The sequence below is a fragment of the Bufo bufo genome, chromosome 3 (assembly GCF_905171765.1).
Source record: "Bufo bufo chromosome 3, aBufBuf1.1, whole genome shotgun sequence".
Taxonomy (NCBI): Eukaryota; Metazoa; Chordata; class Amphibia; order Anura; family Bufonidae; genus Bufo; species Bufo bufo.
The window spans coordinates 690,150,580-690,174,337 of record NC_053391.1 but is presented as its reverse complement, the minus strand read 5'-3'; the positions used below and the strand labels follow the sequence as shown (position 1 = coordinate 690,174,337).

The 23,758-nt window shown below is 49.8% G+C and overlaps 1 protein-coding gene across 1 annotated transcript in view; it reads left to right on the top strand.

The window, feature by feature from the left end:
- Nucleotides 1-23,758, top strand: part of CHRDL2 (chordin like 2) — a 56,689-nt gene that overhangs the window by 22,742 nt on the left and 10,189 nt on the right. The window contains exons 2-9 of the mRNA XM_040426546.1: nucleotides 1,639-1,751; nucleotides 6,956-7,049; nucleotides 7,982-8,124; nucleotides 9,874-9,973; nucleotides 10,790-10,845; nucleotides 12,708-12,879; nucleotides 13,484-13,678; nucleotides 14,540-14,722. Coding sequence (XP_040282480.1) covers nucleotides 1,639-1,751; nucleotides 6,956-7,049; nucleotides 7,982-8,124; nucleotides 9,874-9,973; nucleotides 10,790-10,845; nucleotides 12,708-12,879; nucleotides 13,484-13,678; nucleotides 14,540-14,722 — 1,056 coding nt within the window. The remainder of the gene's footprint in view (nucleotides 1-1,638; nucleotides 1,752-6,955; nucleotides 7,050-7,981; nucleotides 8,125-9,873; nucleotides 9,974-10,789; nucleotides 10,846-12,707; nucleotides 12,880-13,483; nucleotides 13,679-14,539; nucleotides 14,723-23,758) is intronic.

The following is a 23,758-nucleotide window of genomic DNA, read 5'->3' as shown; positions in this document are numbered from 1 at the left end:
TTGTAGTTCTGGGCTGATTCCTCACCTTTCTTATCATCAGTGATACCCACGAGGTGAGATCTTGCATGGAGCCCCAGTCCGAGGGAGACTGACAGTCGTCTTTAGCCTCTTCCATTTTCTAACAATTGCTCCAACAGTTGATCTATTTTCACCAAGCTGCTTGGCGATTGCCCCGTAGCCCTTTCCAGCCTTGTGGAGGTCCACCATTTTGTCTCTGGTGTCTTTTGACAGCTCTTTGGTCTTGCCTATGGTAGTAGTTGGCGTCTGACTGACTGTGGGGTGGACAGGGGTCTTTAAAGAGCTCAGACAGGTGCTACTAAGTTAGATTGAGTGGAGTAGAGGTGGACTTTTTAAAGGCACAGTCACAGGTCTTTGAGAGCCAGAATTCTTGCGGTTTCTCAGGTGTTCAAATACTTCTGTTCAGCAGTGGAAGACAAATAAATTCTTTAAAAACCATACAATGTGATTTCCTGAATTTTTGTTTGAATTTATGTCTCTCAGAGTGGGAATGCACCTACAATATGAATTCCAGACCCCTCCATGATTTCTAAGTGGGAGAACTTGCAAAATCGCAGGGTGTCCAAATACTTCTGTTCCTCACTGTATATCTCAACGTCCCTTAACATTATTGCTCAGAACCAGCACAGTGGGACTGGACCTCTTTGCCCTGCTGGTTGGACTCTTGACAAGCGTTTCGGGAAACGTAATAAATTTACCAATTTCATGGTTACTTTCTTCATGTCACAGAGGAGGACACGGGGAGAACCTTTTGTGAGTAGGACTGTATACCTAGAGTTTTTCAGTCACATAACATATTTTCGAGGACCTCCATAAAGTGCTGCTGCAAAGTCCAGGAAACTATGGATTATAATGCGGAACTATTTATGTAGCCAATCCTATTTCTCCTTGTGGATTACAACTTGAAATGATTTCAGGCATCTTGAGTCGTCTTACCCTGTGGATTTCAGCTCCGTGGATTATCATTTTAACCTTTCGTGGAATTAATGCTTTTCTATTGATTTGTGTATGCCGATGTTCTGTATGGACTGAGTCAATACCATAGTGGATTACTAGAGTCACCCCAATGGTACTGATTTATGGGGATACCTCCACCCCGCAGGATCTTCTTCTGAGGGGCAGCCCTTTATTTTCTTTGGAGGACAGACATGGAGAAGACTTCTCCAGCCTTTGTGACTTTGTCTTAGTTTTCCATGGGATACGTGGATCGAGTCCGAACCAAGTCTTATCATTAGAACAACTTAAATCGGAAGACTTTTTCGCAGCGGGAGAGGCCTGATTTTGCCGCCATCTTGAATTTTGGACTGGAATATCAGAGTCATGAGACATACTCGGGGCCAAGACTTTTCTTTTTATATTAATTATGCTAAACGTTCAGACATTGAGCCTCAGAAAGAAATGGGGTGGGCTCTCTGATAGTATTACTGTTGCTCCCACCTCTGAGGACTCCTGGCCTATGTGCATTACAGGTTATGTTGGGAGTTGTAGTGCTCTGTGCATAAAGAATAATGGAATTGTAATATGGGCATGTCCGCCGGTTGGGTTATGTTGAGAGATGTAGTACCTATATAGTGTATTAATATAATCTTTTAAAATATGTTTTTTTTAAATTCATTATAGGTTCAGATATGTTCTGTATATTTCATGGCAAGAAGTACGGCCCAGGAGAAAGCTGGCATCCTTATCTCGAGCCTCAAGGAATTGTGTATTGCATACGTTGCACGTGCTCTGAGGTATGTCTGTCCGGTCTTCCATCATCAACCTGGTATGTAGTGGGGGAAGTTCTGAAGAGAAGAACAGAGTAGCATGGAGACAGTAGTGAAGCTCCTTAGATACCTGTGATATCATCACTGCAGTCAGTATGTCGCTCATAGGCAGTAGTGAGTGGTCTGGAGGCTCCTCACCGCTACTGCCATCTCTACTCCTGGTGGAATAGTCTAAGGCCAGTTTCACACTTGCGTTGTAAATTCCGGACACACTTTGCACAAGCCGTCACTCTATGAACACCCTTGAGGGTCGGGGCACTCTTCACCCGCCTCCAGCAGGAAGGGGGACTTTGGCAGAGCCCTTCCTAGGTGTCAGTAGCAGAATGGCTGGGCACACCGGCCGCAGTTGGGCAAAAAACCCCAAAGTAAATACCATGACACTATGCAATGATGAATAGGGAAACACGAGAATGGTCAGTAAACGTAAGCCAGGGCACAAGAACCAGAAGACAACCAAAGCCAGAGTCAATAACCAGAGAAACCACTCACCAGATAGCTTCAGATCCAGAACCAGGAAGCACCTGAATAATCAGCAGTGAGTGAGGGAAAGACCAGGTTTAAATGTCCCTCCACAGATCACCTGCCACCGCTGAGGTGACACCCAATCTCCACCCTCAGACCAGGGAAGCACAGGTGAGGGCTGAGAGTGCGGAGGAAGGAACCTCCCACCACATGTCTAGGTCAGGAGACATGACAACTGAGGTTCCCTGGCGACAGCTGACGCTAGGGGTTCCATCGTCCTGTCTCCCAGCAGCACCAGGATCCAGAATGGGTGTGGGATGTACTGCCGGAGGGCTAGACACCCCCTGGGTGAATGAGACACGTCTTCGCGTGGTGACATGCTTCCGGCGAGACTGCGTCTGGCTGCCTGACACCATCAGAGCTTTTAGTTATCACCAACAGCTGATTAGCTGGTAACATCCTATTCATAGATAGAAATAGCCAACCAACTGCTGTTAACCTATAACGCCCATCCAACAACCCGCATCCATCAGCTGGTAGTCAACAACCTCTATCCAACAGCTGGTAACCAACAAGCCCCATCAAATAGCTGGTAAACAACCCCCATCCAACAGCTAGTAACCAACAACCCCAATCCAACAACTGGTAACCAACAACCTTCATACAACAACTAGTACCTAACAACCCCCATCCATCAGCTAGTAACCAACAACCACCATCAAACAGCTGATAACCAACAACCCCCATCCAACAGACAGTAATCAACAACCCCCATCCAGCAACTGGTAACCAACAACCTCCATACAACAGCTGGTAACCAACAAGCCCCATCGAATAGCTGGTAAACAACTCCCATCCAACAGCTAGTAACTAACAACCCCAATCCAACAACTGGTAACCAACAACCTCCATACAACAGCTAGTAACCAACAACCCCCATCCAAAAGCTGGTAACCAACAACTCCCATCCAACAGCTAGTAACCAACAACCCCAATTCAACAACTGGTAACCAACAACCACCATCAAACAGCTAGTAACCAACAACCCCAATCCAACAACTGGTAACTAACAACCTCCATACATCAGCTGGTAACCAACAACTCCCATCGAACAGCTGATAACCAACAACCCCCGTCCAGCAGACGGTAATCAATAACCCCCATCCAGCAACTGGTATCCAAAAATCCCTTTCCAACAACTGGTAATCAACCCCCTTCCAACAGCTGGTACCCAACAACCCCCATCCATCAGCTGGTAACCAGCTCTCAACCAACAGCCGGTAATCAACAACCTCCATCCAACAGCTAGTACCCAACAACCCCCATCCCAAAGCTGGTAACCAACAACCTTCATTCAACAACTGGTAACCAACAACCTCCATCCAACAAACCTCCATCCAACAGCTGGTACCCAACAACCCCCATCCAACAGCTGGTACCCAACAACCCCCATCCAACAGCTGGTACCCAACAACCCCCATCCAACAGCTGGTACCCAACAACCCCCATCCAACAGCTGGTAATCAACAACCCCCATCCAACAACTGGCATCTAACAACTGGTAACCAACAACCCCCATCCAACAGACAGTAATTAACAACAATCCCCATCCATCAGCTGGTAACCAACAACCCATAGGCATCATTGGCCAGAATGATGAAAGAATGCACTTGACCATATTTTTTGTCCATGTGCTATTCGTGTCAGCGGCCTGCACACAGACAGCACATGGACCCATAGATGTAAGCGCCGCTATTCACACCACCGTGTCCTATCATGAAAACACGGACCTGGAGACAATGGCGTTGACCAGGTCCGTGTTGTACACACACATACAGACCTCACTATGGCCGGCTAACTTGCCTAGCTTCCGAAAGTGCAGAAAATAATGGCTGATTTCTTCCATTAAAACAGCGCCACCCCTATATATGGGTTGTCTCTGGTATTGCAGTTCAACTCCATTGAAGTGAACGGGACTGGACTGCAATACCACACACAGCCTCTGGATGGGTTTGGCGCTGTTTTTGGAAGATGGCCACCATGTTTTTTTAATCTTGGAGAAAGCTCGGCGGAGCCATATTGGTCGCTAGTTTTTGATAAATACTTGAAATTAGCCTAAATTAAATTGAATATTTGTTGATTTTTGATTAGTAGACAGTGAAACCTTCCGGCAGTGACGGTGTTAACCCACCCCCCGTACACTCGCACACTGGCCTATTCTTCGTCTGCAGTGAAGGGTTTTGCGGCGCGGTCCCTTTACAAGCCACAACATTTTTGTTCCTAATCCCATTGAGCAGTGTTCTCCAGCCACTTACCAGCTAACGTCGGGGGTGGGGGGGAATGGGTGACACTTTGGTACCCCTCCCAGACGCGGCACTGACATCACTTGGCTCCCGCTCCTCAGACTCATTAATTGCAGCCACTTTATAATCGTTCCCTGTATGACGGGCTAATATTATAGGCACACATGGCGCTATTGTGTGCAGCCGGCGCGGCGGACGTTTATATGGAAAGTGCCGTCTGGACCTGACAAAAGCCTCGTAATAACACGTTTCAGGCCGTTCTGTCCAGTGTTGGAGGAGTTTTCCTGTCAGTGAAAGTGTAAGGGGGCGTCCCGGTGTGAGGACTAGCATATATTTTGTGTACACTGTATCTTTAAGACTGTAGCGGTGGGTCCGCGGCTTGGTAGAGGTCAGGGGTCACGTGTTTCGTCACACGGTCGGTCTGTGGTTGGAGCAGGGCCCGATGACAGACCCTGAGATCCGATGGGGTGGTGACAGACCACCACCTAGGCCGGGGACCTGCTCCGAACTGCTGCCGCTGGAGTGAGAGATCGCCCCCTGTGAGGAGAACGCCCTGAGGGGTTGTGGGTCATGTGGAGGGCCTAGCCCAACTGGAGGGAGCAGTGCCGCTGTCTGAGCAAGTAGTGACCCTGCTGCATCGGGGCCTGACAAAGAGACCACCCTGTGGCTAGCAGTGACCGCCTGATAGGCCTGCAGTGAGAGCGCAGAGAGTGTGCAAAGTGTCCTGTTGCTAGGGGCAACTAGTTGGTACAAATACCCTGTGTGTGGAGTATACAGACTGTCCTGTTGCTAGGGGCAACCACCTAGTACAAGTGCCCTGTCTGTGATGTAAAGACTGTCTTGTTGCTAGGGGCCACCCCCTGGTACATGTACCCTGTGTGTGATGTACAGACTACCTTGTTGCTAAGGGCAACCACCTGGTACAAGTACCCTGTGTGTGGTGTACAGACTGTCCTGTTGCTAAGGGCAACCACCTGGTACAAGTACCCTGTGTGTGATGTACAGACTGTCCTGTTGCTAAGGGCAACCACCTGGTACATGTACCCTGTGTGTGGTGTACAGACTGCCTTGTTGCTAGGGGAAACCATCTGGTACAAGGGCCCTGTCTGTGATGTAAAAACTGTCCTGTTGCTAGGGGCAACCATCTAGTACAAGTACCCTGTGTGTGGTGTACAGACTACCTTGTTGCTAAGGGCAACCACCTGGTACAAGTGCCCTGTGTGTGGTGTACAGACTGCCTTGTTGCTAGGGGCAACCGTCTAGTACAAGTAACCTGTGTGTGATGTACAGACTGTCCTGTTGCTAGGGGCAACCATCTGGTACAAGTACCCTGGGTGCTGTGTATAGACTGCCTTGTTGCTAGGGGCCACCACCTTGTACAAGTGCCCTGGGTGTGCATTATTGAGACTGTACTGTTACCCATGGCAACAGCCCGAGGAGTGAAGAGACTCCATATAGAGACAGGTTGTGTGAGACAGTGACAGGTCTCACGCAGGTTGGAGGCAAGGAAGGGGTGGATAGTGCGGTCCGCGCCCCTATTCCACCACAGGTGAGAGAAGCTGGAGGTACTCAGCCTGGCACAAAGCACCTCCCAGAGTGTGTTACCTGTAGACAGAGGCCTGGAGGCGCTGTCTGTGTGGTCTCAGCTGGGCAAGGCTGAGGGACCACGAGGCTAAGTGACAGCCTGGAATTTGAGTGACGCCTGCGGTACAGGGGCCACAAGGTCAGAGTCGGGAGGACTGCTGGACCACAATCCCCCAAAGGGACTTGCGTTTGCTACAGCCTGAAGGCTGCTGGGCTAGCTGAGAAAGCCGCAGGTTATGCCGTGTCTGAACAGCACTCTATAGGGGAGTCAGGGATTCTGCACTATGTTAGTTAGAGCCCAGACGGGCAGGTATTTGTTTTGTGTTATTGTTTGTTACTGGTGTGACAGTATATCCGTGTCTGGTGAAGTAACCTGTGAGAATGACCCCCGGAGAAGAGCTAACCCCCCACAGTTGCTATTAGTAACCACTACGCCTCGTGCCTCACAATCCCATGTGTGTAGCCGCCAAGTGTCACAATATTGTGTGTAACCATTAAGTTTGTGCCCCCTCTGACAGACTGTACCCGAATGCAGTAGTTGCCAACAGTCCTGAATTTGGCAGAGACCGTCCCTTATATCAGAGAGTCTCTGCAAATTCAGGCAATCCTGAGCCCAAAATGGGTGGAGCTTATGCAACCCCCACCCAGATGGTGGTCCGTGCATCACCCCCAGAAGTTTCGGACCCTCTTACAGATGGAATTGGGGACCTAGCACCTCTACCCACCCTGAACCTTCTCACAGCTGAGGCTTCGTTTTGCTTGTATCCGTACACCTGTGGACTGCAGCAGATAACCCCCCGTGTGTCTTCTTGTGTCCTGCAGGGCGGCAACGTCAGCTGCTACAGAATAAAGTGTCCTGTCCTGCACTGTGTGCACACTGTCACGGACCCTCAGCAGTGCTGCCCCAGATGTGTAGGTAAGTGGCCAACAGAAGTACGTCTTCACGTGGGGCCCGGTTGTATGAGCTTAAAGGGCAGCTCCACCCCTCGTATTCACAGACCGCCATAATGAGGGCGACCATAAGTTTGGATTTGAAGGACTTTTTAGTCCCCAAATGTAGGTCAATGACGCACTGAGGCAAAGGACAGGATTCAAGACCACCCTTTAGAGCTCCATTATAACAACAGAGGGCAACCGCTTGCTGTCATTGAATGGGGACATTTTTATTTACACCCAGAGGTGGAAACATACTTCGTGACCTAATGCTTCTCACAGCTGAGGTTCTGTAACACTTGTATCCAGTCTAGACAGTCCTCTGTGAATTATATCCGCAGCATGAATCAACTGCCCTGAAGATTTGTTACAGTGTATCAGTTTGGAATCCGGCCTGTCCTTGACTGGATGCAAGTGTAGCAAACCCTGAGCAGTGAGCAGTGTTTAGTCCTATTGGGATATATCGTCGTGCTTGATGACGACGTGAATGTCTCCATTCATTAACAGCAAGCATAAAAGGAAACTGCTTGCTGTCATTAAATGCAGGCACCCCTAATTACATCCATGTCCTGAAATGCCCAAAGGCTTTTTTACAGCTCAGTGTTTGTTACAGTTGTATCCAGTCCAGACATCGGCCACACAAACCTCTCCACTGTGCTAGTTTGTTACAATGTGTCAGTGCAGGTAAAATGTTCAGTATCGGTCTGAGGTCCGGGCTGTTTAGCCGACAGAGACGTGTCTGGGCTGGATACAACTGTAGCAAACCCTCAGCTGTGAGAAGTATTAAGTCAGGAGGGATTGGTGCCAACAAGAATGTTTCCGTTCGTTATCGGCAAGCGGAGATGTTGCAAATGGTTAAACGTCTGTTAATTACAGAACTTTTATGATCTGACGATTTTTGCCTTTATTCCGCAGAGACGCACTCCCCCTCCGGTCTGCGGGCCGCCCCTAAGGTATGTCAGCACAATGGGACGACCTACCAACAGGGCGAGATGTTCACCACCCAGGAGCTCTTCCCTTCCAGACAGTCCAACCACTGTGTGCAGTGCAGCTGTTCGGTGAGTGCTCACAGCTGAGGGTTTGTTACAACGTTTCCAGTCTAGACAATCCTCTGAGAGGCTTATGATTCCATACTGATACATTGTGGGGCCTCTTGCACACGGCCGTGTGTCCCCCGTGACTGAATTGCGGGTCCACAATACACGGGACACCGGCCGTGTGCATTCCGCATCACTGATGCGGACCTATTCACTTGGGTCTGCAAATCTGGGAATGCGGTGCGGAACCCAACGGAACCACCGAACGGAAGCACTACGGAGTGCTTTCGCGGGGTTCCGTTCCGTGCTTCCGTTCCGCAAAAAGATAGAACTTGTCCTATATTTTTGCGGAACGGACGTATCGCGGACCCCCAATCAAGTGAATGGAGTCGCGATCCGCATGCGGCTAGCCCACGATCGGTGACCGCAACTTGCGTTTGGCAGCAAGAGGCCTAACAGTGACATTCGTGTTGCTGAGAGGATTGAAGTCTTAGGTCTGTACAGGGTTCTTAAATGTAAACAAGAATGTTCCAGTTCAGTAACAGCAAGCAGAGATCTTGAAAAAGAAGGAAAACAAAAGCATTGTAATTAACCTACTTACGACAGATTTCTAGTGTAAAAAGAAAAAAAATGGAACTTTTTACATTTATGGGATTACCCTCCGCTCTCGCCTCTCGTGATCCAACAGATTTATTAAAATTTATGGCGGAAACTGACGTAAATTATAGCGCAAATCTACGCCAGAATGGCCATTGGCAGCCATAGTGCCCGTAGGAGTTTACACCAAGCCTCCGCAGACCCTGAATGACACCCAAGTCTGCTTTGGTGTGCGGCTACCATCCTTTCTTAACCCTATCGCCCCGTGCTTTTTTTCTGTCAGTTTCCACTGCCGTACTTGCATTCTGTTCGTGAACCGTGATCAGTTCTATAGGTCCCTCGCTCTCTCTGAATTACAGGTCGGTCCCTCCTTGCTGCTCTGCCTGTGTAATTCTCAGCCTTCATTGTTGTGCTGGCATTGTGTTGGTGAACCAGGAGGTTCAGGATGAACGCTTCTGTAGTCCCTCTGTTAGATGACGGGAGCGTGGGATTGGGTGAAGATGGAGTGATTGTATAACCTATATCGGGTGCTCCTAAGAATTTGCTGGGAGTTGTAGTCATTCAGTGATGGTTGTTTCCTCTGGGAGAAGAGTTGGGGGGGTGACGTTTTCGGAGCGCCCACTTATCCCAGCCATCACCCCGCAGCCCGCAGTGTTGGTATAACCCAGACAGTTCCAAGCAGCGGCCGGTGTCAGTCTGTTCCAGGAAAGCCTCCGCTTCTATGTTATGCTTTATTTTTTTTATAATTCCTGGTTGATTTTCTGGGGGATATTTGTGATTTTTATTATATATATAACGGAGGGGGAGAAATCGGATCTGGTAGAGCAGGTCGTGCAGCGCTGGGGACCTCACCGCACTCCCCGCCTGATGAATGCAGCCTGTGAAATGCCGCAGTCACCTCGGAAGGATCAACAGATCGCGTTACCTCTCCAGCCGGCGCGGCGGTCTGCGGGGGTGTGGACAATCCCAGCTATTCATGTAAAAGTACATCAACACGTGCTGCGTGGTGAAGATCTCTGCTTGCTGTCGGTAAAGCGAACATTCAGTGTCCACATACCTGACCTTGCTGTTTCCAGAGCTGATGGCTTGTTACAATGTATCTGTGCAGGTGAAATGTATCATCCAGGATATTATAATCGGGTCATGTGACTGGGTCTTTGCTTCCTCTTTTAGGACGGGCAGATTTACTGCGGTCTGGTGACGGTGACCTGTCCTGAGCTCGTCTGCTCCTCTCCGCTGACCGTACCGGACTCCTGCTGTCCAGTGTGCAGAGGTGAGAAGCCTGCAGCCAGTGCATACTGCACACCTCAGCTGCTGCAGAACCTCATACTGCACACCTCAGCTGCTGCAGAACCTCATACTGCACACCTCAGCTGCTGCAGAACCTCATACTGCACACCTCAGCTGCTGCAGAACATCATACTGCACACCTCAGCTGCTGCAGAACCTCATAGTACGCCCCTCAGCTGCTGCAGAATCTCATACTGCACACCGCAGCTGCTGCAGAACCTCCTAATACACACCTCAGCTGCTGCAGAACATCATACTTCACACCTCATTTGCTGCAGAACCTCATAATACACACCTCAGCTGCAAGACATCATACTTCACACCTCATTTGCTGCAGAACCTCATAATACGCCCCTCAGCTGCTGCAGAACCTCATAATACACACCTCAGCTGCAAGACATCATACTTCACACCTCATTTGCTGCAGAACCTCATAATACGCCCCGCAGCTGCTGCAGAACCTCATAATACGCGCCTCAGCTGCTGCAGAATCTCATACTGCACACCTCAGCTGCTGCAGAATCTCATACTGCACACCTCAGCTGCTGCAGAACCTCCTAATACACACCTCAGCTGCTGCAGAACCTCAAAATACACACCTCAGCTGCTGCAGAACATCATAATACATCAGCTGCTGCGAACCTCCTAATACACACCTCAGCTGCTGCCAAACCTCCTAATACACATAATAATTATTGACAGCAAGCAGAGACCTTACAAATGGCGAGCAGTTGATTCGCAGATCGTTCTTTTGTCGGTATGGCTGGCGGCGCCTCTCACTGTGATTCCTGTTCTGCAGATGGGACGTCCGACCGCTCGGGGGAGGAGGAGCCGCAGCAGTTATACAGAGGTGTTGTACGTGGCTTTCTGCTCTCTTCTCTGTACATCTTGGTACCAGCTCCGGTTCTGACCCGACCTCAGCTCTTGTGAAGCCCTTGACAGGACACTGTTAAGCCCAGCCCCCTATAACTATGGGGACCCTGCAGTATAACTATGGGGGCCCTGCAGTATAACTATGGGGACCCTGCAGTATGACTATGGGGACCCTGCAGTATAACTATGGGGACCCTGCAGTATAACTATGGGGAGCCCTGCAGTATGACTATGGGGAGCCCTGCAGTATGACTATGGGGAGCCCTGCAGTATAACTATGGGGAGCCCTGCAGTATAACTATGGGGACCCTGCAGTATAACTATGGGGAGCCCTGCAGTATAACTATGGGGACCCTGCAGTATAACTATGGGGACCCTGCAGTATAACTATGGGGGGCCTGCAGTATAACTATGGGGAGCCCTGCAGTATAACTATGGGGAGCCCTGCAGTATAACTATGGGGACCCTGCAGTATGACTATGGGGACCCTGCAGTATGACTATGGGGAGCCTGCAGTATAACTATGGGGGCCCTGCAGTATAACTATGGGGGCCCTGCAGTATAACTATGGGGGCCCTGCAGTATAACTATGGGGGCCCTGCAGTATAACTATGGGGGCCCTGCAGTATAACTATGGGGAGCCCTGCAGTATAACTATGGGGGGCCCTGCAGTATGACTATGGGGACCCTGCAGTATAACTATGGGGAGCCTGCAGTATAACTATGGGGGGGGCCTGCAGTATAACTATGGGGGGGGGCCTGCAGTATAACTATGGGGGGGGGCCTGCAGTATAACTATGGGGAGCCCTGCAGTATAACTATGGGGAGCCCTGCAGTATGACTATGGGGAGGCTGCAGTATGACTATGGGGGCCCTGCAGTATGACTATGGGGAGCCTGCAGTATAACTATGGGGGGGGCCTGCAGTATAACTATGGGGGGGGGCCTGCAGTATAACTATGGGGAGCCCTGCAGTATAACTATGGGGAGCCCTGCAGTATAACTATGGGGACCCTGCAGTATGACTATGGGGACCCTGCAGTATGACTATGGGGAGCCTGCAGTATGACTATGGGGACCCTGCAGTATGACTATGGGGAGCCTGCAGTATAACTATGGGGGCCCTGCAGTATAACTATGGGGGCCCTGCAGTATAACTATGGGAGCCCTGCAGTATAACTATGGGGAGCCTGCAGTATAACTATGGGGAGCCTGCAGTATAACTATGGGGGCCCTGCAGTATAACTATGGGGGCCCTGCAGTATAACTATGGGAGCCCTGCAGTATAACTATGGGGAGCCTGCAGTATAACTATGGGGAGCCTGCAGTATAACTATGGGGAGCCCTGCAGTATGACTATGGGGAGCCCTGCAGTATAACTATGGGGGCCCTGCAGTATGACTATGGGGAGCCCTGCAGTATGACTATGGGGAGCCCTGCAGTATAACTATGGGGGCCCTGCAGTATGACTATGGGGAGCCCTGCAGTATGACTATGGGGAGCCCTGCAGTATGACTATGGGGAGCCCTGCAGTATAACTATGGGGAGCCCTGCAGTATAACTATGGGGGGCCCTGCAGTATAACTATGGGGAGCCCTGCAGTATAACTATGGGGAGCCCTGCAGTATAACTATGGGGACCCTGCAGTATGACTATGGGGAGCCTGCAGTATAACTATGGGGAGGCTGCAGTATAACTATGGGGTGGCTGCAGTATGACTATGGGGAGCCTGCAGTAAGACTTTGCCTTTTTGGGGGTCCACATATTGATGAGGGCTTTCCACGACTGCCCCCTTTGTGTGTAGTTGTGCCGTTTGTGACGCGTCGTGTGTCTCGTGTCCTGCAGAGACATTCCCAGGACCAGTGTCTGAGCGAGCTCCTCAGCAAAAAGACCTTGGGGGCCACAGAATCCACCATCATCAGCTCGTCCCTGGGATTTAACCCTCGCAGCTTCAAGCAGAAAGGCGGGGGAGGGGGAACGACCGTGAAGATACTGATGAAGGAGAAGCATAAGAAAGGTGAGGGTGACCGTCCGAAGACTATGGACGTATATAGAGATCTGAGGGGGGAGGGGTGGTCCAGGCGGGGGCGATTCCCAGCAGTCTGGGGGTATTCCCATCTTATGAGTAGATAGATGCAGATCCCACCTTTGAGGCCTACACCTGTCCCACCAGTGACCACCACATCGAGGTGAAGAATGAATAGAGAAATGGAGAAGCTGTAAGTGGGAACGCCCCTTTATACCTACCTCCTGCATCATCAGAGGGCTGCTTTGTCACTCCCCATACTTTGCACTGCAGCTCTGCCTTTTAAAGGCACAATTAATACAGTCTGAAGTAGCCTGCTCCTATCTCATTAGAGCGGGGACCAATAAACTCTTGCACCCTAGCTGTTGTGAAACTACAACTCCCAACATGCATCACTCACTTCTATTGGAGTTGTGACAACGGTCGAGCAAATGTGCATGCTGGGAGTTGTAGTTCCACAGCAGCTAGAGGTTGCCGAACGCTGCATTGGAGGCTAAGGTTGCAGCTCTATACCTCCTCCATGCTTTACACTGCAGTCAGTACATACTGCCATAGCTCCCTGGATAATCCCTGTTTTCTGATTCTCTCCCGTCAGCCTGCGTCTATAACGGGAAGACGTATTCCCACGGTGAGGTCTGGCACCCCGTCTTCCGGAATTTTGGCGAGATCTCTTGTATCCTGTGCACCTGTAAAGATGGGAGCCAGGAATGTCAGCGCATCACCTGTCCTGAGGAATATCCCTGCGATTATCCGGAGAAGGTGGAAGGAAAGTGCTGCAAGGTCTGCCAGGGTAAGAACCTGCAGGTGTGAACGCGGCCTGGCGCTGGGTGAACGCCAACTATAGCACCCTTAGGAGATGTCACCCGCAACTGCCTTGTTATACAGAGGTGTATTATCTCCTCCCACTACTTCTTTACCTGTGAATGTGTCGGTCTTAACTGCAGCTCTGGCATTCCGTTCATGAACCAGAAGGGTCAGGATAAAGGGATATTACTATAGCTGACATCTAAAGTGCTGGATGGAACCATTAAAGGGGTTGTCACATCTGAGTCGTTGGTGGTCTCGCTAGCATAGGCCGGCAATGTCAGATAGCTGTGGGTCCCACGTCTAGGACCCGCACCCACCTCCAGGCCCCGAAAGTGAAAGAGAATAAGTTGAGATCGCACCCCACAAGCGCGGCCACCGATCCATTCACTTGTATGGGACTGCCGGAGATTGCTTGGCTAGAGATGAGTGGAGGGTGGCTATGCATGCACGGCTGCTCTCCACTCAGTTCGTGGGGGTCCCATTGTCTGACATTGGTGGCATGTTGTGGCGATATGAAATAACCAATTTAAAGGTTTTATTCTCCTTTGCAACTGAACTGAAAAATAAAGTAAGTTTGCAAAAAAAATAAAAAATCTATCGTTTTGTCTCTGCAGCTCCCATGCAGAGCTGTGTGTTTCCATGGCTACAGACTACAAACAAACCCTTTTGTAGTCACACGCCCGCCCATCGTTCCTCTGCTTCTTACTAACACGTCTTTGGTGGACAGATGGTGGCAGTGTGACTGGAGGGTCAGAATACATGGCTCTGCACGGGAGCTGTAGACTCGAAGCGACAGGAGACTTTTTTTTATTAATCGAGACTTTTTGTAACTTTTATTTTATAGATGACAAAGTGAAGCCAACAGCCGAGGTCATCTCCACCAGATGTGTGAAGAACCCCAACAAGATCCTGGTCTACATGTACATGTCGCCCAACTCTGGAAGCCAAAAGGAGAACTTCCGAAAAATCGCCATCGAGAAAGAGGCGTCGGAGGACGTGGAGATCTACGTCTGGAAAATGGTGAAAGGTGAATCCCGAGCGCATTGTGTCCTTGTATTATCTCAAGTTCTGTAACCTTCTCGTATATACTATGCATTCATTCTTCAATATTTTCAAGATCTCTGCTTGCTGTCATTAATTTGGAACGTCCATTGTTTATATCCAGAGGTTATGAACCCGTCTTGACCTAATGCGTGAGGTTTTGTTGCAGTTGTGTTCGGTCTAGCCAATCCTCAAGGTGGTAAACAGCATGGACTCCAGGCTTAGATATTGCACCTGCACTGATACATTGTAACGAACTACATAACGGGAGAGACACCTGTGCTGCCGATGTGTTTACCTTACCAACGACTATACAGACTGGATGCAGTTATAATAAACTCAGGCGATATACTACATTTATATGATTTTTCAGCCTCTGTAAACAAGAAAGTTCCCATTCAGTTCCAGCAAGCAGGGATCTTGAAAATGGAGAAGAATTAAAATGCAAAGACTGATAGAAAGTTGCTGAACTTTTATTGCCCTTTCAAGCATGTTTCCAGACCGTGACTGGTTAAATATCCATATAATGCTGTTATATATTGTCTAATCCTCCAATCACTTCCAGAGCTGCATTCTGAATTCTGCTGGGAAGGCCACATGGAATCTGTGAATCCACCTAGTTAAACTCCTGTTCTGTCCTAGTAACAGAACAGATATCAGAGCTGTATCTTATAACGAGCCATTCACCTGTGTGTCCATCACATGAAACGGGACAGATTATACTCCAGGATAAGTAATGTAATGTATACAGTGACTGCACCAGCAGAATAGTGAGTGCAGCTCTGGAGTATAATACAGGATGTAACTCAGGATCAGTACAGGATAAGTAATGTATGTACACAGTGACTGCACCAGCAGAACAGTGAGGACAGCTCTGGAGTATAATACAGGATGGAACTGCATGATTTTCCTAGTCTACGACGTAAAGTCATGGTTTTATTAAAGACACGGAGGCTCCTATTGCCATCTCTTCCTTTACTGTCCACCAATAGCAGCAAAGACATTTACATAAAGAACAATGTAACCATAGTCCCTCCTCAGCCAGCTCCTCCTCTGGGTCTTCCTCTTTCTTTGGACACCTGACACCATCACCGGAAAACCAACTGGAACCCGGAATCTGGAAGCGAACATCTCAGCTCCATCCGAACAGCACAACCGAAGCCAACGTGGCTAACACTTCTGGAGAAAAAACAGAAGGACGTAGATCCCTGAAGTCAGCGGAACATCAGCCTGAAACGAAAATAAATAATACGGCCAGTGTAAATACCAGGCGGAAAACATACAAAGTCAGACATCGATAATCGGTAATGAACCATAAGACTAGGGTTGTCCCGATACCACTTTTTTAGGACCGAGTACAAGTACCGATACTTTTTTTCAAGTAGTCACCGATACCGAATACCGATACTTTTTTTAAATGTCATGTGACCGTTTTGGGGGATCTGTGGATCTGTGGATGACGCACTGTCATGTGGGGGATCTGTGGATGGCACTGTTATGGGGGACCTGTGGATGGCACTGTTATGGGGGATCTGTGGATGGCACTGTTATGGGGGATCTGTGGCTGGCACTGTTATGGGGGATCTGTGGATGGCACTGTTATGGGGATCTGTGGATGGCACTGTTATGGGGGATCTGTGGATGGCACTGTTATGGGGGATCTGTGGATGGCACTGTTATGGGGATCTGTGGATGGCACTGTTATGGGGGATCTGTGGATGGCACTGTTATGGGGGATCTGTGGATGGCACTGTTATGGGGGATCTGTGGATGGCACTGTTATGGGGGATCTGTGGATGGCACTGTTATGGGGATCTGTGGATGGTACTGCTATGGGGTGGGATATCTGTGGATGGCATTGTTATGGGGTGGGGGGATCTGAGGATGGCATTGTTATTTGGTGGGGGATCTGTGGATGGTGCTGTTATAGGGGATCTGTGGATGGAACTGTTATGGGGAGGATCTGTGGATGACACTGCTATATGTCATCCACAGATCCCCCTCATAACAGTGTCCCCCAATACACCGGGCCCCGCCGCTCACCGAAGTATTTATAAACGTGAATCCTTATCCTGTTATTAAGTTGAACTAACGCTGCCCTCTCCCATGTTCCCCTGTATCCCCCTGTATCCCCACAGCACTTACTTAAGCTTCCATAGCAGGCAGAGCGGACGGCACCAGTAACGTCACTCACTGACGTCGCGCGTCTGCTCCGCCTGCTTCACTCATAAAGGGGGCGGAGCAGGCGCTCTACGTCAGTGAGTGACGTTACTGCTGCCGTCTGCTCTGCCTGCTATGGAAGCTTAAGTAAGTGCTGTGGGGATACAGGGGAACATGGGAGAGGGCAGCGTTAGTTCAACTTAATAACAGGATAAGGATTCACGTTTATAAATACTTTGGTGAGCGGCGGGGCCCGGTGTAAGAGTACAGTGACTGCACCGGGCCCCGCCCATAGTTACGCCCATAGTATTCTATTTATGTATCGGGGCGGGGTATCGGCGGCTGAGTACCGCCGAGAAAACTCGGAATCGGTCCCGATACCGATACTAGTATCGGTATCGGGACAACCCTACATAAGACCATCCATTAAATTACAATAATATTAAATATACACAAGCATAACATAAGCCTCCTCCGAATAAATAAAATAGGCGGGAAGAAAAAAACAGGGTGGGCAATACTTGCCTCCGTGTCTTTAATAAAACCATGACTTAGATTAGGAAAATCATGCAGTTTTACAGCAAGACACGGAGGCTCCTATTGCAAGTTTAAAGCTGATCAATAAGAGAGGAGAACACATGAGGAGGACGAAAATAAAATTCTCTAAATGTCGTGACTCTAGACCAGTCGGCCAAATGCAAGATGTCCTCCAAACGAGCCCCCGATATTGCCAGGGAAGTGGCCGTCGTGCCTCTGGCCGAATGCGCAGTAAAGACCGAGGTATCTACTCCAGATAGGGACATGATCCATTTCATCCATCGCGCTAGAGTGGGACTGGAAACCGGTCCAAAAGGATGACGAATGGAAAGAAAAAGTTGCAGTACCTCAGAAGACCGGTGAGCCCTCGTCCGAGACTCATACTCCTTCAAACAGGCCACTGGACAAAGCGCCGGCGTAGACTGAAAACAGGGATAAGACACCAACCTGATGTTAGTCTTAGTTCGTCGGGAGATGTTGAACGTGACACCCTCAGGAGTGAAAGATCTGGCGTCATGATCAAGGGCCCGCACATCAGAAACTCTCTTACAGGAGATGAAGCAAAAGAGTGTCAATAATTTAGCTGACAGTTGACGGAGGGAGAGATCCGGATTATCTGGCTAAGAGGAGAGAAAGGAGAGGACCAAAGAGACATCCCACATTGTCGTGAAGCGTGGTCGGGGGGTGGCGAGCCAAATGAGAGCCACGCAACAAACGAGAAACAGAAGGATGCTGGCCCGCAGGGACACAGTCGAGTCCCTGATGAGTGGAGGAAATAGCCGAGCGGAAGAGGTTGATAGTCCTATAGGCTCTCCCCGCTTCAAAAAGGGAAGTAAGGAACTGTAAGAGTTGAGTCAGGTGCCGAAATGGGATCCAGGTCCCGTTCCAAGCACCAGCTAACCCAAGTTCCCCAGGCTGCCCGATAAGATTTTCTGGTGCCGGGAGCCCAAGCGTTGTCCAGGAGGCGTCTAGTTGCATCTGAAAAGCCTTCGACTTCTCCGGGCGTCCTGAGATTCGGCAGGCCAGCAACTGAAGCGAGCCGTTGATCAGCAGAGGATGGTGTATGCCTTGAGGTCCGTGGAGCTCCAATCCGCCCGAAAGTTGTGTAAGCCCGGAAGGTATTCCGCTTGCACCATGATGTCCTTGGATAGGCAGTAGGACCAGAACTCATTCGCCAAGGTTGCCGAGTGGGTTCCACCCAACCGATTGACATAGCGGACCGCCGAAACGTTGTCCATGCGCAACCTGATGCACGCCTGGGCGACTCCGTTGGTAAAGCTCCGAATGGCAAACGAACCCGCCAGAAGTTCCAGCGCGTTGATGTGGAGGTGGACTTCGTCTTCCGACCACCGACCCCCTGTGGAAATTCCGTCGCAGTGAGCCCCCCAGCCCTGGAGGCTCGTGTCCGATTCCACAGTGAATTCCGTTTGAAAACCGAAAATCGCCTTGCCATTCCATGCCTCCAGGTTGTCGATCCACCAACGAAGTTCCTCCCGTGCGTCCGAATCCAGGACCACTGTGTCCGCAAACGTGGCACCGGAACGAAGGTGTGCGATCTTCAGCCGCTGGAGGGCGCGATAATGGAGAGGGGCTGGGAACACCGCCTGTATAGAGGAGGCTAACAGGCCGATGATGCGGGCCAGGTGACGCAGGGACAGGCATGGAGCAGATAGAGCGTGTCTCAGTTCCTTGCGGATCGAACGCAATTTCTCTGCCGGTAAGCTGAGGGATTCCGAGATCGAGTCCACCGTAAAACCCAGGAACTCCATCCGTTGTGACGTGGTGAGGCAAGATTTCTCCAAGTTCAGGAGAAACCCAAGTCCCGCCAGGAGATCCAAAGTCCAGCGAAGACGTTCCAACAGGACCAACCGAGATTGGTGCATGATGAGGATGTCGTCCAGATATACAACAAGACGGACTCCACGACTCCGCAGCCAGGACATGATCGGACGCAACAGTTTGGTGAAACACCAAGGCGCCGAGGACAGGCCGAACGGGAGACAGGTGAATCGCCATATTTCCCCTCTCCACCGGAAACGGAGAAGATCCCTGGACGGCATGGCAATTTGAACCGTAAGGTAAGCGTCTTTGAGATCCAACTTCACCATCCAGTCCCCAGGGATCAGCAAGTCTCGGAGGAGGTGAATCCCCTCCATTTTGAAGTGGCGATAGCGCACCACTGCATTCAAAGCGCAGAGATTTATAACCGTGCGCATTTGACCGCCCTTCTTTTGCACAAGAAAAATGTTGCTGAGGACACCCCCGGGGACAGGGGGAGCCCTTTCTATTGCCCTTTTGTGAAGGAGGGATACGAGCTCGATGTCTACAAGCGCTACGTCTGGTTGCGACAGCGTCAGCGGAGGGGGAGGAGGGGCGAGACTCAGAGTCCGTGAGTTCTATGTGGAACCCTCTGACAGTGGTCAGTACCCAGGGGTCTGACGTTATGTTTGACCAGGCGTGGAAAAAGTGACGGAGTCTGCCCCCTACACAATGGACCAAAGAAGTCCCCACCGGGGACGGACTTACCGAAGGATTTACGGAAATTAGGGTTCCCTCTGAAGGACCTTGAGCGCCATTGGCCACCTCTGGCCGGGAAGAAGGGCGAAGGGTTCCTCTGCTCCTGGAAGGGAGGTCTCTGGGTGAAGGAGCCACTGCCCGCACTGCGGGCTTGAAAGCTGGATCGGCCGGACAGGCGGCCCCTGCTACTGCCGGCCCTGGTGGAGACCCGTCCCTGAAAAACCCTACGCATAGAGGACTGGGCCTTGTCTAAGGCCGTAAATGCCCCCACAAAACTACTGAGGTCTTTGATGAACGAATCACCAAATAAGAAACCTTGCTCATCCTTACCTGCCTCGGTAAGGGCCAGGTTTGCCAATTTAGGGTCAATCTTGAAAAGAATGGCTTTACGCTGTTCAATGGCCAGGGACGAATTGGTATTTCCCGCGATACAAATCGCTCTCTGGACCCAGCCGGTAAGCTCCTCCGAATCAATCGGAGAGCCCTTAACTCTGGCCACCTCGGCCATCTCAAATAGTTTGGTCAGGGGGCCAAAAATATCAAGGAGCTTGTCTTGGCAGCTCCGTAAGGCAGAATCTAACCCCTTACGGGGGTTCCAGCCCGTTTTTGACAGAAACTGCATCATTTTAGGGTCAACTACTGGGGTCTCACAAACTTTGTTGGGGACCAAGGGTCTGGGGCATTCAGCCCTGAGCTTGCTACGAGCCTCCTTGCTGAGGGGGCGGCGAACCCAGCGCTCGAGGTAATTGCTCACATGAGCAGCTGGCAGCCACTCCGCCGACCTCGGGTGGTGGAGGGCATCAGGGTCAAACATAGGTGCGCCCGAGGGGTCCACCAGGGAAGAAGCGGCAGAGGAGGATTCCTTTGCCAAGGAGGTGGAAGGAGTGGGGCAAACAGGGTCTGGCACAAGATCGGGAGCATCCTCCTCTGAGTGACAACTAGCCTCCGCAAAAGCCTCAGTTTCAAACCCAAAGTCTGACTCAGAATTGCTAGGATGTTGTGCTCTAGCACATTTCCACATACGCGCCCGTTCTGCCTGGCGCGGCAAGGCTCTCTTGCGTGATCTAAGCACGCTTTCATGGGTGGCTGTAATCACACCAGTCATATTCTCCTGCGCGGCAGGAGGTTCTAAGTTGGTAGGCTGCGGACTAGGTAGTAGGGGTGCCTGACGGGTAAGACCAGGGGCATGGGCAGACAAGGCCTGTGAGATGGTCTGATACAGTATGGAGGACATAGACCCTATTGCCTCCATAATTGCGCTGGACACTGAGCGCTGGAGGTCTAAGGCGTGGGCACTCATATCAGTAGGCCTAGGATCCCCTGAGATGGAGGGGGAATAGTATTAGAGGGTGGCTGGTCTGCTGCAGACATAATGGTAAAATATACAGTCATGTGAAAAAATTAGGACACCCTTTGAAAGCATGTGGTTTTTTGTAACATTTTTAATAAATGGTTATTTCATCTCCGTTTCAACAATACAGAGAGATTAAAGTAATCCGACTAAACAAAGAAAACTGAAGAAAAGTCTTTTCAAGATCTTCTGTAAATGTCATTCTACAAAAATGCCTATTCTAACTGAGGAAAAAGATAGGACACCCTTGCCCCTAATAGCGAGTGTTACCTCCTTTGGCTGAAATAACTGCAGTGAGACGGTTCTTGTAGCCATCTACCAGTCTTCGACATCGGTCTGAGGAAATTTTACCCCACTCCTCAATGCAGAACTTTTTCAGCTGTGAGATGTTTGAGGGGTTTCTTGCACGTACAGCCCTTTTCAAGTCACCCCACAGCATCTCAATCTGGACTTTGACTTGGCCATTCCAGGACTCTCCATTTCTTCTTTTTCAGCCAATCTTTGGTTGATTTACTAGTATGTTTTGGGTCATTGTCATGTTGCATGGTCCAGTTCCGCTTCAGCTTTAATTTTCTAACTGATGGTCTCACATGTTCTTCAAGCACCTTCTGATACACAGTAGAATTCATCGTGGATTCTATGATGGTGAGCTGACCAGGTCCTGCTGCAGCAAAGCAGCCCCAAACCATGACACTTCCACCTCCATGCTTCACAGTTGGTATGAGGTTCTTTTCTTGGAATGCTGTGTTTGGTTTACGCCAAACATGTCCTCTGCTGTTGTGTCCAAATAATTCAATTTTGGACTCATCTGTCCAAAGAACATTATTCCAGAAGTCCTGGTCTTTGTCAACTTTATCGCTGGCAAATGTCAGTCTGGCCTCGATGTTTCTCTTGGAAAGCAAAGGTTTCCTCCTTGCACACCTCCCATGCAAGTTAAACTTGTACAGTCTCTTTCTGATTGTAGAGGCATGTACTTCTACATCAACAGTAGCCAGAGCCTGCTGTAGTTCTCGAGATGACACTTTAGGGTTTTTGGATACCTCTTTTACCATCTTGCGGTCTGCTCTTGGGGTGAACTTGCTGGGGCGACCAGTCCTGGGCATGTTGGCAGTTGTTTTGAAAGCCCTCCACTTGTAGACTATCTTCCGGACAGTGGAATGGCTGATTTCAAAATCTTTTGAGATCTTTTTAAATCCCTTCCCAGACTCATAGGCTGCTACAATCTTTTTTCTGAAGTCCTCTGACAGCTCTTTTGCTCTCACCATGGTGCTCACTCTCACTTCAACAGTCAGGAGCACACCAAACTAAATGTCTGAGGTTTAAATAGGGCAAGCCTCATTCAACATGCAGAGTAACGATCTACTAATTATGTGCACCTGGTGTGATATACCTGTGTGAGATCTGAGCCAATTTAAGAGGGAATACATGTGAGGGTGTCCTATCTTTTTCCTCAGTTAGAATAGGCATTTTTGTAGAATGACATTTACAGAAGATCTTGAAAAGACTTTTCTTCAGTTTTCTTTGTTTAGTTGGATTACTTTAATCTCTCTGTATTGTTGAAACGGAGATGAAATAACCATTTATTAAAAATGTTACAAAAAACCACATGCTTTCAAAGGGTGTCCTAATTTTTTCACATGACTGTAGGTAATTTGGCAATCTGGTCAAAACCCCAATTGGGACCCCCGGTGAGCAGGCGCGGAAGGGTTGTTGTACCTGGAGGCAGATAGCCTAAAGGAGAGCAAAACTAGGGGTTAATCACCCTAAGGACGAGCAGAGTAGCAGGAGCGAGAGACCGGGCGTCCGGCAAAGCACCGTGATGTAGGGGAAGATGGTGGCCGAGAGCGTGCGACCGGAGGAGGTAATTAAGTAGGACAAGAAGGTAATTAAGTAGGCCAAGGGGGGGGGGGGGGCGGGCACGAAGGGTGTGCGGGTTAAGGTCCCAGCAATGGAGGGGCGAGCGACTGCGGCGATGGCCAGCAATGGAGAAGGGAACAGAAAAGCCGCAATAGGGAAGGCGCAGGGAGGCCGAGGCCAGTACTACTGATTTAAGCTGCAGGGAATGAGCACAGTACAGAACCCCTGAACTGTTAGCTATTAGCTCAGGGGCTAAAATTGGGAAAAAAACTAAATAAAGCCAATACAGTAGATACACCTAGTAGAGACCGTGTACAGGTGCTACTTATCTGGTGGCAGCAGCAAAGAAAGAGGAAGACCTAGAGGAGGAGCGGCCTGTTATAAGGGCTGTCTGGGGAGGGACATTGTGTTACTATGGTTACATTGTTCATTATGTAAATTTCTTTGCTGCTATTGGTGGACAGTAAAGGAAGAGATGGCAATAGGAGCCTCCGTGTCTTGCTGTAAAACTCAGGATAAGTAATGTATGTACATAGTGACTGCACCAGCAGAATAGTGAGTGCAGCTCTGGAGTATAATACAGGATGTAACTCAGGATCA